Source organism: Danio aesculapii, chromosome 15, assembly GCF_903798145.1.
Source record: "Danio aesculapii chromosome 15, fDanAes4.1, whole genome shotgun sequence".
Taxonomy (NCBI): Eukaryota; Metazoa; Chordata; class Actinopteri; order Cypriniformes; family Danionidae; genus Danio; species Danio aesculapii.
Window position 1 is genome coordinate 753,455 of NC_079449.1, and position 15,868 is coordinate 769,322.

General features: G+C 39.7%; 1 protein-coding gene across 1 annotated transcript in view; it reads right to left on the reverse strand.

Annotated features, from left to right (window-relative positions):
* The window catches only part of clpb (ClpB family mitochondrial disaggregase), a gene marked incomplete at its 5' end in the record, with an annotated part of 35,038 nt that overhangs the window by 9,839 nt on the left and 9,331 nt on the right, over nucleotides 1-15,868 (reverse strand). The window contains one exon of the mRNA XM_056474030.1: nucleotides 10,168-10,245. Within this exon, the coding sequence (XP_056330005.1) occupies nucleotides 10,168-10,245 (78 nt within the window). The remainder of the gene's footprint in view (nucleotides 1-10,167; nucleotides 10,246-15,868) is intronic.

Genomic DNA, 15,868 nt, shown 5'->3' on the forward strand with positions numbered 1-15,868 from the left:
ATAATTAATTTGGGAAATATTTAAAAAAGAATAAAAAAAATGGAAGTCTGAATTATTAGCCCCCTTTGAATTGTTTTCGCTTTAAAATATTTTCCAAATGATGTTTAACAGCAAGAAAATGTTCACAGTATGTCAGATAATATTTTTTCTTCTGGAGAAAGTCTTATTAGTTTTATTTCGGCTAGAATGAAAGCAGTTTTTAATTTTTAAACACCATTTTAAGGTCAATATTATGAGCCTCTTTAAGCTATTTTTGTTTTCGATAGTCTCCAGAACAAACCATCATTATACAATAACTTGCCTAATTACCCTAACCTGCCTAGTTAACCTAATTAACCTAGTTAAGCCTTTAAATGTCACTTTAAGCTGTATAGAAGTGTCTTGAAGAATATCTAGTCCTACAATCATATCTATCTAGATATGATTGTATGTTTTATATTGTATATTTAGTATATGTTAGCCATGAATATAGCCAATGCTGCCGACATGGGATTAAAACATAAATAAATAAATAAATAAATAAATAAATAAATGTGTGTGATCAGAATATAGACAGAATAAAAGTGTAAAGTTTGGTGTGTGTGAAAAGGAATAAGAGCAATAAAATGAAAAATAATACTGTAAAGATTTTAAGTTCTTCCAAATTTAAGAAAATTTATTTGAGAAAACGTCTTCTAAAAACCTGCAACTAAAATCTACAGATAAAAACAGAGGAGGTTTAATAAAATAAACATGTATTTTGTATGTTTTCTCTATACTAGTGTTAAAATAAGGTGTGCGTGCGTGTGTGTGTGTGTGTGTGTGTGTGTGTGTGTGCGTGTGCTTGCGTGTGTGCGTGTGTGTGTAAATAAAAACAGCAGTGAATAAACATCAGTCTGGTTTATCAGTGTTGAATAGAGAGACAGCAGACTGATGAGCAGTAAACACTAGTAGATCACCCACAGGCCTGACACTCCACGTGTGTGTGTGTTCATCACATAATGACACACAAATGACGGAGCAGGAGAATAAACGCATCCATGAATACCATATTAGACTGTAAATCACTCCGGATTGAAGACCCTGCCTGGATGAGCAACGCAACAATATTTACAGCACAAAAAACGGGCTTCTTGTTTCGTTTCTAATCCAAATATCTACAAATTCTTACAACCCCGAATCTAAAACAGTTGGGGCAGTATAAAAAGAAAGCAGTGATTTCCAAAATTTACTTTGGTTTGGTTTTCATTGCAGACAATATGAATACAGAATATTTGGTGTTCTGTCTGCTCAGCTTTATTTCATCTGTAAATATTCATCCTCTCCTGTCATTCAGACCTGCAACACACTCCAAAACAGTTGTGACAGGAGCAGTTCAGGGCTAATAATCAGGTAAACTGGTGTAATAATGATGTGATGTCAACAGGTGATTGTATTTATGATCTGGTACAAGAGCAGCATCAAGAAAGGTCTAGTCCTTTAGGAGCAGAGATGGGTCGAGGATCACCAGTTTGACAACAAATACATGAGGAAATGATTGAAATGTTTAAACACAATGTTTCTCAGAGAGAGAGAGGAAGACATGTGGATATTTCACCTTCAACAGTGCAGAACATCATTAAAGATTGAAGAATCTGGAGGAGTTTCAGTGTGTAAAGGACAAGAACGCAAGCCTAAGCTGAACAATCATGATCTCCGATCCCTCAGGGGGCGCTGCATCAAGAATCCTCATTTATCTATAAGCCAGATCACCACATGGGCTCAGGACTACTGCGGCAAACCTTTGACAAGCACCACAATACAGAGTTACATCCACAAATGCCAGTCAAAACTGTACTGCGCCAAAAGGAAGCCCTATGTTAACAGTGTCCAGAAGCACCATTGACTTCTCTGGGCTCGGAGGCATCTGGGATGGACCATCACACTGTGGAGATGTGTACTGTGCTCAGAAGAATCAGTGTTTTGGATGTTTTTTTTGGGAGAAATGGATGTTGTGTGCTCTGGACCAAAGAGGAAAAGGATCACCTAGACTGTTACAAAGTCCAAAAGCCAGGGTCTGTCATGGTCTGGGGTTGTGTCAGTGCCTTTGGCAAAGGTAACTTGCACTTATGTGATGCTCCATTCATGCTGAAAAGCACAGAGAGATTTTGGAGCACAATATGCTGCCTTGTTCTCCAGGGACGCCCATGCTTACTTCAACGAGACAATGCAGAACCACATTCTGCACACATTACAGAGTCCTGCTGCAGAGGAAGAGGATACAGGTACTCAACTGGCCTGCCTACAGTCCCGCCCTGTCTTCGATAGAGAATGTGTGACAACGTAGGCCACATACTGTTGCCCAATTTAATCGGTACGGGTCACCTTTATCAGGCTTGCGTTTCCACTGCCAAAAGGCTACCATTGGTGGGCATGGTGTACGACAGAAAGTTTCAGTCGACGTCATTCTCACATATCATATGAAAAGCTCTTCTCACAATACAGATGCTTTATACACATCAATACTGCATAAATGTTCATTATTAACCTTTCTATGAACATGAGCTGATTAAACCTGCAGATCAGTAACAGTGTGAAGTAGCCTACTGTAACGTCTGCGATTATATAAAATAAATAAATGAACATATACAAACACACACAGACCCTTACAGTCCCTGATATGTTACCAACTACAGAAAAACTCCACACAGCAGACATTTAGTCCTTATTTAAAGTAAAAAAAAACACAGCCCACAGTCAGAGCAAACCTCTTATCTTTACTCTTCACCAGCACGTGTAGCATCTGTTTTTCCGTCACAATTCCGAGTTTATAATAGTCCAGAAGGTGATGATAATAGTTAAACATGGCAGTGTGTTCATGTTTTAGGCTGCTGAAAGAATCATTTGCTCCTCTGTTTTTTTCCGGCTTCTCCTTTGCTTTTTTTTCATGGTTCACTCTGGCGTCTGTTCCTGAAAGATTCACATGTCAGAAGCACTTCAATGATCAAGTGCACGTTATTATCACCAGCTCAAGAAGTTCCTTATTTCAAATATAGACGTGCGGTGAGCACACGCGAGCTCCCTGGAGAAAGTGAAACCGCTCACACTATTAGACGGCCTCGTAAAACAAAAACAGGACACAGCAGATTTTATTCTTCATGGCTTTGTGGCTGTTCATCAAGACGACGACAAGATTTGTCTGAGCTTGGATCAACTATGGCTCGTTATTATATGCATATAGTATTATGATGTAATGTCTCGGCTGTGTATTTAAAAATGGCGGTTTCTTTGTTTTCATTCTTCTGCTTGTGTGTGCTAGTGACATATGTCTGGAAACCAACAGCTTTCAGCAGCACATTTAGCTTCGCCTTTTGGTACCCTTTTGTCGTGCTAGATAGCCTTTGCAAAGGGTACCCAAAAAGTGGTACGGTACGGTTCACTTTTTGGTACCTTTTGACAGTGGAAACGGCCATAAAAGAGTACCGAACCGTACTACTCAGTGGAAACGACCATAAAAGAGTACCGAACCATACTACTCAGTGGAAACGGCCATAAAAGAGTACCGAACCGTACTACTCAGTGGAAACGGCCATAAAAGAGTACCGAACCATACTACTCAGTGGAAACGGCCATAAAAGAGTACCGAACCGTACTACTCAGTGGAAACGGCCATAAAAGAGTACCGAACCGTACTACTCAGTGGAAACGGCCATAAAAGAGTACCGAACCGTATTACTCAGTAGAAACGGCCATAAAAGAGTACTGAACCGTACTACTCAGTGGAAACGGCCATAAAAGAGAACCGAACCGTACCACTCAGTGGAAACGGCCATAAAAGAGTACTGAACCGTACTACTCAGTGGAAATGGCCATAAAAGAGTACTGAACCGTACTACTCAGTGGAAACGGCCATAAAAGAGTACCGAACCGTACCACTCAGTGGAACCGGCCATAAAAGAGTACCGAACCGTACTACTCAGTGGAAACGGCCATAAAAGAGTACCGAACCGTACCACTCAGTGGAACCGGCCATAAAAGAGTACCGAACCGTACTACTCAGTGGAAACGGCCATAAAAGAGTACCGAACCGTACCACTCAGTGGAAACGGCCATAAAAGAGTACCGAACCGTACCACTTAGTGGAAACGGCCATAAAAGAGTACCGAACCGTACCACTCAGTGGAAACGGCCATAAAAGAGTACTGAACTGTACCACTCAGTGGAAACAACCATAAAAGAGTACCGAACCGTACTACTCAGTGGAAACAGCCATAAAAGAGTACTGAACCGTACTACTCAGTGGAAACGGCCATAAAAGAGTACCGAACCGTACTACTCAGTGGAAACGGCCATAAAAGAGTACCGAACCGTACTACTCAGTGGAAACGGCCATAAAAGAGTACCGAACTGTACCACTCAGTGGAAACGGCCATAAAAGAGTACCGAACCGTACTACTCAGTGGAAACGGCCATAAAAGAGTACCGAACCGTACTACTCAGTGGAAACGGCCATAAAAGAGTACCGAACCGTACTACTCAGTGGAAACGGCCATAAAAGAGTACCGAACCGTACTACTCAGTGGAAACGGCCATAAAAGAGTACCGAACCGTACCACTCAGTGGAAACGGCCATAAAAGAGAACCGAACCGTACCACTCAGTGGAAACGGCCATAAAAGAGTACTGAACCGTACTACTCAGTGGAAACGGCCATTAAAGAGTACTGAACCGTACTACTCAGTGGAAACGGCCATAAAAGAGTACCGAACCGTACCACTCAGTGGAACCGGCCATAAAAGAGTACCGAACCGTACTACTCAGTGGAAACGGCCATAAAAGAGTACCGAACCGTACCACTCAGTGGAACCGGCCATAAAAGAGTACCGAACCGTACTACTCAGTGGAAACGGCCATAAAAGAGTACCGAACCGTACCACTCAGTGGAAACGACCATAAAAGAGAACCGAACCGTACCACTCAGTGGAAACGGCCATAAAAGAGTACCGAACCGTACCACTCAGTGGAACCGGCCATAAAAGAGTACCGAACCGTACTACTCAGTGGAATCGGCCATAAAAGAGTACCGAACCGTACCACTCAGTGGAAACGACCATAAAAGAGTACCGAACTGTACCACTCAGTGGAAACGGCCATAAAAGAGTACCGAACCGTACTACTCAGTGGAAACGGCCATAAAAGAGTACCGAACCGTACTACTCAGTGGAAACGGCCATAAAAGAGTACCGAACCGTACTACTCTGTGGAAATGGCCATAAAAGAGTACCGAACCGTACTACTCAGTGGAAACGGCCATAAAAGAGTACCGAACCGTACCACTCAGTGGAAACGGCCATAAAAGAGAACCGAACCGTACCACTCAGTGGAAACGGCCATAAAAGAGTACTGAACCGTACTACTCAGTGGAAACGGCCATAAAAGAGTACTGAACCGTACTACTCAGTGGAAACGGCCATAAAAGAGTACCGAACCGTACCACTCAGTGGAACCGGCCATAAAAGAGTACCGAACCGAACTACTCAGTGGAAACGGCCATAAAAGAGTACCGAACCGTACCACTCAGTGGAACCGGCCATAAAAGAGTACCGAACCGTACTACTCAGTGGAAACGGCCATAAAAGAGTACCGAACCGTACCACTCAGTGGAAACGACCATAAAAGAGAACCGAACCGTACCACTCAGTGGAAACGGCCATAAAAGAGTACCGAACCGTACCACTCAGTGGAACCGGCCATAAAAGAGTACCGAACCGTACTACTCAGTGGAATCGGCCATAAAAGAGTACCGAACCGTACCACTCAGTGGAAACGACCATAAAAGAGTACCGAACTGTACCACTCAGTGGAAACGGCCATAAAAGAGTACCGAACCGTACCACTCAGTGGAAACGGCCATAAAAGAGAACCGAACCGTACCACTCAGTGGAAACGGCCATAAAAGAGTACTGAACCGTACTACTCAGTGGAAACGGCCATAAAAGAGTACCGAACTGTACCACTCAGTGGAAACAACCATAAAGAGTACCGAACCGTACTACTCAGTGGAAACGGCCATAAAAGAGTACCGAACCGTACTACTCAGTGGAAACAGCCATAAAAGAGTACCGAACCGTACTACTCAGTGGAAACGGCCATAAAAGAGTACCGAACCGTACTACTCAGTGGAAACGGCCATAAAAGAGTACCGAACCGTACTACTCAGTGGTAACGGCCATAAAAGAGTACCGAACCGTACCACTCAGTGGAAACGGCCATAAAAGAGAACCGAACCGTACCACTCAGTGGAAACGGCCATAAAAGAGTACTGAACCGTACTACTCAGTGGAAACGGCCATAAAAGAGTACTGAACCGTACTACTCAGTGGAAACGGCCATAAAAGAGTACCGAACCGTACCACTCAGTGGAAACGGCCATAAAAGAGTACCGAACCGTACTACTCAGTGGAAACGGCCATAAAAGAGTACCGAACCGTACTACTCAGTGGAAACGGCCATAAAAGAGTACCGAACCGTACTACTCAGTGGAAACGGCCATAAAAGAGTACCGAACCGTACCACTCAGTGGAAACGACCATAAAAGACAACCGAACCGTACCACTCAGTGGAAACGGCCATAAAAGAGTACCGAACCGTACCACTCAGTGGAACCGGCCATAAAAGAGTACCGAACCGTACTACTCAGTGGAATCGGCCATAAAAGAGTACCGAACCGTACCACTCAGTGGAAACGACCATAAAAGAGTACCGAACTGTACCACTCAGTGGAAACGGCCATAAAGAGTACCGAACCGTACCACTCAGTGGAAACGGCCATAAAAGAGAACCGAACCGTACCACTCAGTGGAAACGGCCATAAAAGAGTACTGAACCGTACTACTCAGTGGAAACGGCCATAAAAGAGTACCGAACTGTACCACTCAGTGGAAACAACCATAAAAGAGTACCGAACCGTACTACTCAGTGGAAACGGCCATAAAAGAGTACCGAACCGTACTACTCAGTGGAAACAGCCATAAAAGAGTACCGAACCGTACTACTCAGTGGAAACGGCCATAAAAGAGTACCGAACCGTACTACTCAGTGGAAACGGCCATAAAAGAGTACCGAACCGTACTACTCAGTGGAAACGGCCATAAAAGAGTACCGAACTGTACCACTCAGTGGAAACGGCCATAAAAGAGTACCGAACCGTACTACTCAGTGGAAACGGCCATAAAAGAGTACCGAACCGTACTACTCAGTGGAAACGGCCATAAAAGAGTACCGAACCGTACTACTCAGTGGAAACGGCCATAAAAGAGTACCGAACCGTACCACTCAGTGGAAACGGCCATAAAAGAGTACCGAACTGTACCACTCAGTGGAAACGGCCATAAAAGAGTACCGAACCGTACTACTCAGTGGACACGGCCATAAAAGAGTACCGAACCGTACTACTCAGTGGAAACAACCATAAAAGAGTACCGAACCGTACTACTCAGTGGAAACAGCCATAAAAGAGTACCGAACCGTACTACTCAGTGGAAACGGCCATAAAAGAGTACCGAACCGTACTACTCAGTGGAAACAACCATAAAAGAGTACCGAACCGTACTACTCAGTGGAAACGGCCATAAAAGAGTACCGAACCGTACTACTCAGTGGAAACAACCATAAAAGAGTACCGAACCGTACTACTCAGTGGAAACGGCCATAAAAGAGTACCGAACCATACTACTCAGTGGAAACAGCCATAAAAGAGTACCGAACCGTACTACTCAGTGGAAACGGCCATAAAAGAGTACCGAACCGTACTACTCAGTGGAAACGGCCATAAAAGAGTACCGAACCGTACTACTCAGTGGAAACGGCCATAAAAGAGTACCGAACTGTACCACTCAGTGGAAACGGCCATAAAAGAGTACCGAACCGTACTACTCAGTGGAAACGGCCATAAAAGAGTACCGAACCGTACTACTCAGTGGAAACGGCCATAAAAGAGTACCGAATCGTACTACTCAGTGGAAACGGCCATAAAAGAGTACCGAACCGTACTACTCAGTGGAAACGGCCATAAAAGAGTACCGAACCGTACCACTCAGTGGAAACGGCCATAAAAGAGAACCGAACCGTACCACTCAGTGGAAACGGCCATAAAAGAGTACTGAACCGTACTACTCAGTGAAAACGGCCATAAAAGAGTACCGAACTGTACCACTCAGTGGAAACGGCCATAAAAGAGTACCGAACCGTACTACTCAGTGGACACGGCCATAAAAGAGTACCGAACCGTACTACTCAGTGGAAACGGCCATAAAAGAGTACCGAACTGTACTACTCAGTAGAAACGGCCATAAAAGAGTACCGAACCGTACTACTCAGTGGAAACAGCCATAAAAGGGTACCGAACCGTACTACTCAGTGGAAACGGCCATAAAAGAGTACCGAACCGTACTACTCAGTGGAAACGGCCATAAAAGAGTACCGAACCGTACTACTCAGTGGAAACGGCCATAAAAGAGTACCGAACCGTACTACTCAGTGGAAACAGCCATAAAAGAGTACCGAACCGTACTACTCAGTGGAAACGGCCATAAAAGAGTACCGAACCGTACTACTCAGTGGAAACGGCCATAAAAGAGTACTGAACCGTACTACTCAGTGGAAACGGCCATAAAAGAGAACCGAACCGTACCACTCAGTGGAAACGGCCATAAAAGAGTACCGAACCGTACTACTCAGTGGAAACGGCCATAAAAGAGTACTGAACCGTACCACTCAGTGGAACCGGCCATAAAAGAGTACCGAACCGTACTACTCAGTGGAACCGGCCATAAAAGAGTACCGAACTGTACTACTCAGTGGAAACGGCCATAAAAGAGTACCGAACTGTACCACTCAGTGGAAACGGCCATAAAAGAGTACCGAACCGTACTACTCAGTGGAAACGGCCATAAAATAGTACCGAACCGTACCACTCAGTGGAAACGGCCATAAAAGAGTACCGAACTGTACCACTCAGTGGAAACAACCATAAAAGAGTACCGAACCGTACTACTCAGTGGAAACGGCCATAAAAGAGTACCGAACCGTACTACTCAGTGGAAACGGCCATAAAAGAGTACCGAACCGTACTACTCAGTGGAAACAGCCATAAAAGAGTACCGAACCGTACTACTCAGTGGAAACGGCCATAAAAGAGTACCGAACCGTACTACTCAGTGGAAACGGCCATAAAAGAGAACCGAACCGTACCACTCAGTGGAAACGGCCATAAAAGAGTACCGAACTGTACCACTCAGTGGAAACGGCCATAAAAGAGTACCGAACCGTACTACTCAGTGGACACGGCCATAAAAGAGTACCGAACCGTACTACTCAGTGGACACGGCCATAAAAGAGTACCGAACCGTACCACTCAGTGGAAACAGCCATAAAAGAGAACCGAACCGTACTACTCAGTGGAAACGACCATAAAAGAGTACAGAACCGTACCACTCAGTGTAAACGGGCCATAAGACTTGTTTGCAGTAAGAATGGGACAAATTTACACCTGACACACTTCATCACTTGGTGTCTTCAGTCTCTTAACTTTTCTTGAAATGTGTCGCAAGAACCAAACTGGAATACAAGTTTATTTTGGAAAAAACCCCAATAATAATCATGAGGAACACATTAAATAATGTTTGCTGTATTGTCTGCAATGAAATACAAGTCAAAGTAAGTTTAGAAATCACTTCTTTCCTTTTTTATTTGCTAAACTGTCCCCACTTTTTCTGATTTGAGGTTGTAAATCAAGAAGCGTTTTATAGATATGAAATAAATACTGCTTTGTTTTCAGAAATAAGTGAAAATTAAGAGAATTTTTTCTTAAAATAAGATAAATAATCTGCCAACGGGGTAATAATAAAGTGAAAATAAGATTCTTTTGATTAGACTATTGGCAGATTATTTAGCTTGTGTTAAAGTGCACCTATTATCACTTTCATAAAGGCTTTAAAGAGGGTTGTGTGTGAATATGGGAAGCCTCTGATAATATAAGTGTAACGTTTGGTGTGTGTAACACTTGTAAAATAGACATATAACAAATGTAAATATAAGACTAAAATTCAAACTTGTTTGCTATTTATGCTTTGAGAAAAAGGTTTAAAAAACTTTCAATGTAAAAAGAAACCCTTAAATATAAAAAAGCAAGAGGTTTTAATAATGTTACCGATTCCGGACGAGCCCAGGAAGAGGAAGACGAGCGGATGCTCTTCATCATACCAGCCGTTCTCCTTCCTCCTGATGGCTGAGCAACAGAAAAACAGAGCATAATCAACAGACAGATGAAAGCAGATACAGCAGAGACAAAGAGTGAGGGAGCGAGGGATGAAGACGGAGAGACAGACAGACGGACGGATGGAGGGTGAGACGGCTCTCTCTGCACCATTAGACACACGCTAATTTCATTACGCTGCTGCAACACTGGAGCAACCAAATCAGGTTAGCATAGATCCAGCAGAGACGCGGGACGATAACACACGCTCGCCATGGCAACCGTCCTGCGAGTGTGTGTGTGTGTGTCAGAGAGATCAGCAGACGTCATTACTGCTGCTTTGTGTTTCTAAGAACTCTTTTCTAACGTTGATGAAACATTAGTTCTGTACATGCTGAGCGCATTTTATAACGTAAAAAAACATTAGCTTGTGTAAATGTTCAGACAAACATTATGGAAACGCTACATTTAAATGTTTTCTGAACGTTTCTAATGTAACAGATTTTAATGGTGTTAAAGATGTTTTTTATGGAAACATTATGGAAATGTTACTTGAGAATGTTCTGTCAACGTTCTTAGTGAAACGATGACACTTATTTTCATAACGTTAAAAAAACGTTCGTTTTTTTACATGATATACATGTTAGGGAAGCTTTCCATTTTATATTAAAAACATTATAGAAATGTTACGTACCAATGTTCTCTGAACGTTCACATTGAAATGACATTTAGTTTTATAACTAAACTTTCTCTGTTATTTAGGTTATATAAATGTTGCATTTCAATATATTGTGCGGCAAACATTATGGAAACGTTACTGATGAATGCATTCTTGATGTTCATGTTGAAACAGTAACCCTTATTTTTATAATGTTAATGAGCGTTTTTACATTGCATACAAGTTCAGGAAGCGCTCACTTTATTTTGATGGTCTGTTTGTTGAATTTAAGTTACGTTGCATCTACATGCCAACTCATTCTCATTAGATTATCAAAAGACGGTTAGGTTGGGGTTAGTGTAAGTTGACATGTACTTGCAAAGTGTCTTCTAGTCTGTTAAATGTCTGTTGAATGTCTGTATCAGCAGATATTAAGCAGACAGTCTACTAATACTCAATTGGAGCATCAAAATAAAGTGTTACCAAGGAAGCTTTCCGTTTTATTCTGAGAATACTATGGACACGTTACTTATGAATGTGTGCCATCGAAACAGCGTTTAGTTTTATAACAAAATTAATAAATGTTATTTGTAGGTTATATAAGTGTTGAGAGAGTTTATTTTATTGTTTGGAAAAAATGATGGAGACATTACTTTTAAATGTTCTTATTGAAAAAATAACAGATTTTCTATTTTTATTCGTTTTTAAGTTGCATGTTAAGAAAGCGTTTAATTTTATTGATCGGCAAATGTTATGGAAACGTTACTTTGAATGTTCCTTCAACAATCTTAATGAAACAATAACAGTTATTTTCATAACATTTACAAAATGCTTTTTAAACATTATATACGTTAAGGAAGATTTCCATTTTATTCTAAAAACATGACAGAAATGTTGCGTATGAATGTTCTCTGAGTGTTCACAATGTGAATAAAGGTTTTATAAGGTTATATAATGTTAGGAAAGCATTTTATTTTATTGTGCGGCAAACATGGAAACGTTACTGATGAATGTTTTCTGAACGTTCCTGTTAAAACAATAACACTTATTTTTATAATGTTAATAAGCGCTTTTTTATTATACAAGTCAAGAAAGCTTTTAATTTTATTCTAAAAAATATTATGGACACGTTACTTTTAGTTTAGTTTTATAACAAAAGAAACAAATGTTATTTGTAGGTTATATAAATGTTGAGAAAAAGTTTATTTTATTGTTTGGAAAAAATGATGGAGACGCTACTTTTAAATGTTCTTAATGAAACAATAACAGATTTTCTATTTTATTAGTTTTTAAGTTACATAAATGTTAACAAAGCATTTATTTTTATTGTTCGGCAAATGTTATGGAAACGTTACTTTAAATATTCCTTCAATGATCTTAATGAAACAATAACAGTTATTTTTGCGTTAATAAGCGTTAGAAAGAAGTTAAGGAAGTTTTCCGTTTTATTCTGAAAATATTCTGAAAACATTACTTCACTGAAACAATGTTTAGTTTTATAACAATTAATAAATGTTATTTTTAGGTTACATAAATGTTAAGAAAGCGTTTAATTTTATTGTTCAGCAAAAGTTATGGAAACGTTACTATTGAATATTCTTTCAACGATCTTAATGAAACAGTTAATTTATAAAGTGTGCAAAATGCTTTTTAAACATTATATACATGTTAAGGAAGCTTTCCATTTTATTCTAAAAACATGACAGAAATGTTGCGTATGAATGTTCTCTGAATGTTCACAATGTGAATAAAGGTTTTTTAAGGTTATATAAATGTTAAGAAAGCATTTCAATTTATTGTGTGGCAAACATTATGGAAACGTTACTTATAAATGCTTTCTAAATGTTCCTGTTAAAACAATAACACTTATTTTTATAATGTTAATTAATAAGGGCTTTTACGTTATTCAAGTTAAGGAAGCTTTTAATTTTATTCTGAAAATATTATGGAAACGTTACTTATGAACGTGTGTCATTAAAACCATCACAGATTTTTATTTGTTTTCAGGTTACATAAATGTTAAGAAAGCATTTAATTTTATTGTGTGAGAAACATTATGGAAACGTTACATTTGAATGTTCTTTCAACATTCTTATTGAAACAATGACACTTATTTTATGTTTATAACTTTTTTTAACGTTATATACATGTTAAGGAAGTTTTAAATTCTATTTTAAAAACATTATAGAAACGTTACTTATGAATGTTCTCTGAACGTTCACATTAAAACAACATTTAGTTTTATGACAAAGTTTAAAAACATGTTTTTTAGATCATATAAATGTTAAAAAAAGCTTTTTATTTTATTGTGTGGCAAACATTATGGAAACGTTACTTATGAATGCTCTTTAAATGTTCTAATTGAAACAATAACACTATAATGATAACAATAACATATTTATGATGTTAATAATTATGTTAAATAAATGCTAAGGAAGTTTTCCGTTTTATTCTCAAAACACTGTGGAAGCGTTACTTATGAATGTTCTTTAACTGTAGTTATTGAGACTATAACAGATGTTATTACGTTTGTTTTAGGTTATATAAACGTTAAGGGAGCGTTTGTTTTTATTGTTCGGCAAACATTATGGAAACGTTACTATTGAATGCTCTCTGAACGTTCTTATTGAAACAACATCTGGTTTACAATATAAAATAAAATGTCCTTGATTAAATAAATGTTAAGAAAACATGAAATTTCATCTTACAAACAAAGTAAACATCATATTGAAATGTTCTTTATACGTTCACACTGAAACATTTATAAAACGTTAGATGTTAAACAATTCAAACACTTCAGGACAAAACATCCGTAAATGAAGTATACATGTTTTTGTGCTAATATCTGAAGAACATTATTAAATACCAGACGAAATTGAACAAATGCTCAGTTAATGTTAGGAAAACGTTTGTTCATAACGTTGATAAAACCTTGAAAGAATGATAGACGAAGTTTAACACACAAACAAAACACACAGATTTATGCCACGCTTAATACACATGCTGTCCTTGCGGAGACAGAATGTTTCAAAGGCATCAGGACGACCCCCCCCCACCCATCCAATCAACACACACACACACACACACCACACACACACACACACACACACACACACACACACACACCACACACACACACACACACACACACACACACACACACACACACACACATCTGTCCTTGAGAGTGACTGTGTGATCAACTTATTTCTAATACTAGTTTATTATTATCAGCCAATTAGATTTAATCACATAACACACACACACACACACACACACACACAGATAAAAATATATTTTCTGAGGGGTATCGCCATGCTAATATCTCTCATTTTCATTTATTTTAGTTACAAACTGAACTAAAACATGTATAATAATCATTAAAACACTGATATCATGCTTTAAAACATGAAGAAACACAATAAAATGACCATAACTGTGTACAATTAGAAGATATAAAGAAATATTGGACATTTTAGACAGCTGCAAGTTCTACCTGTGTGTGACAACAGAACACACACACACACTCTTTCTTTCTTTCTCTATCTCTCTTACACATATATACACACACTTTCTCTTTCTCACACACACACACGCACACTTTCTCTCTCACACACACAGTGATGTATGTGTATGGTGATGCTCTCGGTGTCTCGGGACGGACGACTGTAATGACATTAGTGAAGAAAATCACCACCAATAACCTTTAGACCCTCAGAGAAAATGTGTGTGTGAGAGAGAGAAAGAAAGTGTGTGTGTGTGTGTGTGAGAGAGAGAGAGAGAGAGAGAGAGAGAGAGAAAGTGTGTGTGTGTGTGTGTGAGAGAGAGAGAGAGAGAGAGAGAGAGAGAGAGAGAGAGAAAGTGTGTGTGTGTGTGTGTGAGAGAGAGAGAGAGAGAGAGAGAGAAAGAAAGTGTGTGTGTGTGTGTGTGTGTGAGAGAGAGACTATTAAGCATTTTAAGAGAGTTTAAAAGCACAATAAATGATTATATTTGTAGCTTTAACAAAGAATATTTGTAATTACTAGTACAGTGAAGACTCTACAGTGATCTATAACATCTGATCATTCAGCTTCTGTGTCTGAATCCTCTACAACTGCTCAGAGAACCACACAGCTCTCTTTATTCCATGTTTATCTTTGCTCTGTTGTATTTATCTATGCTTTCATTTGTTTATTACATGTGAATCATCTGAATCAATCAATTATTCACTCATTTTCCTTCGGGTTAGGGTCTATTTCAGAGGTAGCTGCAGTGGAATGAACCGACAACTATTCCAGCATATGTTTTACACAGCGGATGCCCTTCCAGCTGCAACCCAGTACTGGGAAACACTCACACACACATACACTACGGCTAATGTAGTTCATCAATTCCCCTATAGCGCATGTGTTTGGGCTGTGGGGGAAACCGGAGCACCCGGAGGAAACCCACACCAACATGAGGAGAAGATGCAAACTCCACACAGAAACACCAACTGACCCAGCCCGGACTCGAACCAGTGACTTTCTTGCTGTGAGGCCACAGTGTGACACCACTGAGCCACTGCACTGCCCACAACTTTTTGTTTAGCAGAGTGTAATATCTGTATTTTGTAAATCTGGAAAAATCTGCACTCTGAAAAAGCTGGGTTGTTTTAACTCAATGTTGGGTTAAAACAACCCAGCATTTAATAGAACCTACTATCTTTTCTCATTAGTGGAGTTTGTTTGGCAAGAACTTTCTGCTTTTAATTTTGTTTTAGTCATTTATATAATGCCTCGGTTATACACTAAAAATGCTGGGTTGTTTTACCTCAATGTTGGGTCAGATAAGGACATTTGTATAAAAGTTTTTTTTTTTAAATATTACTATTAAAATTTAATCATAAAATGGCTGATTAACTGTACATCCGGGTGCCCAAACTCAGTCCTGGAGGGCCGGTGTCCTGCAGAGTTTAGTTCAAACCCCAATCAGACACACCTAAACTAGCTAATCAAGCTCTTACTAGGCTTTCTAAAA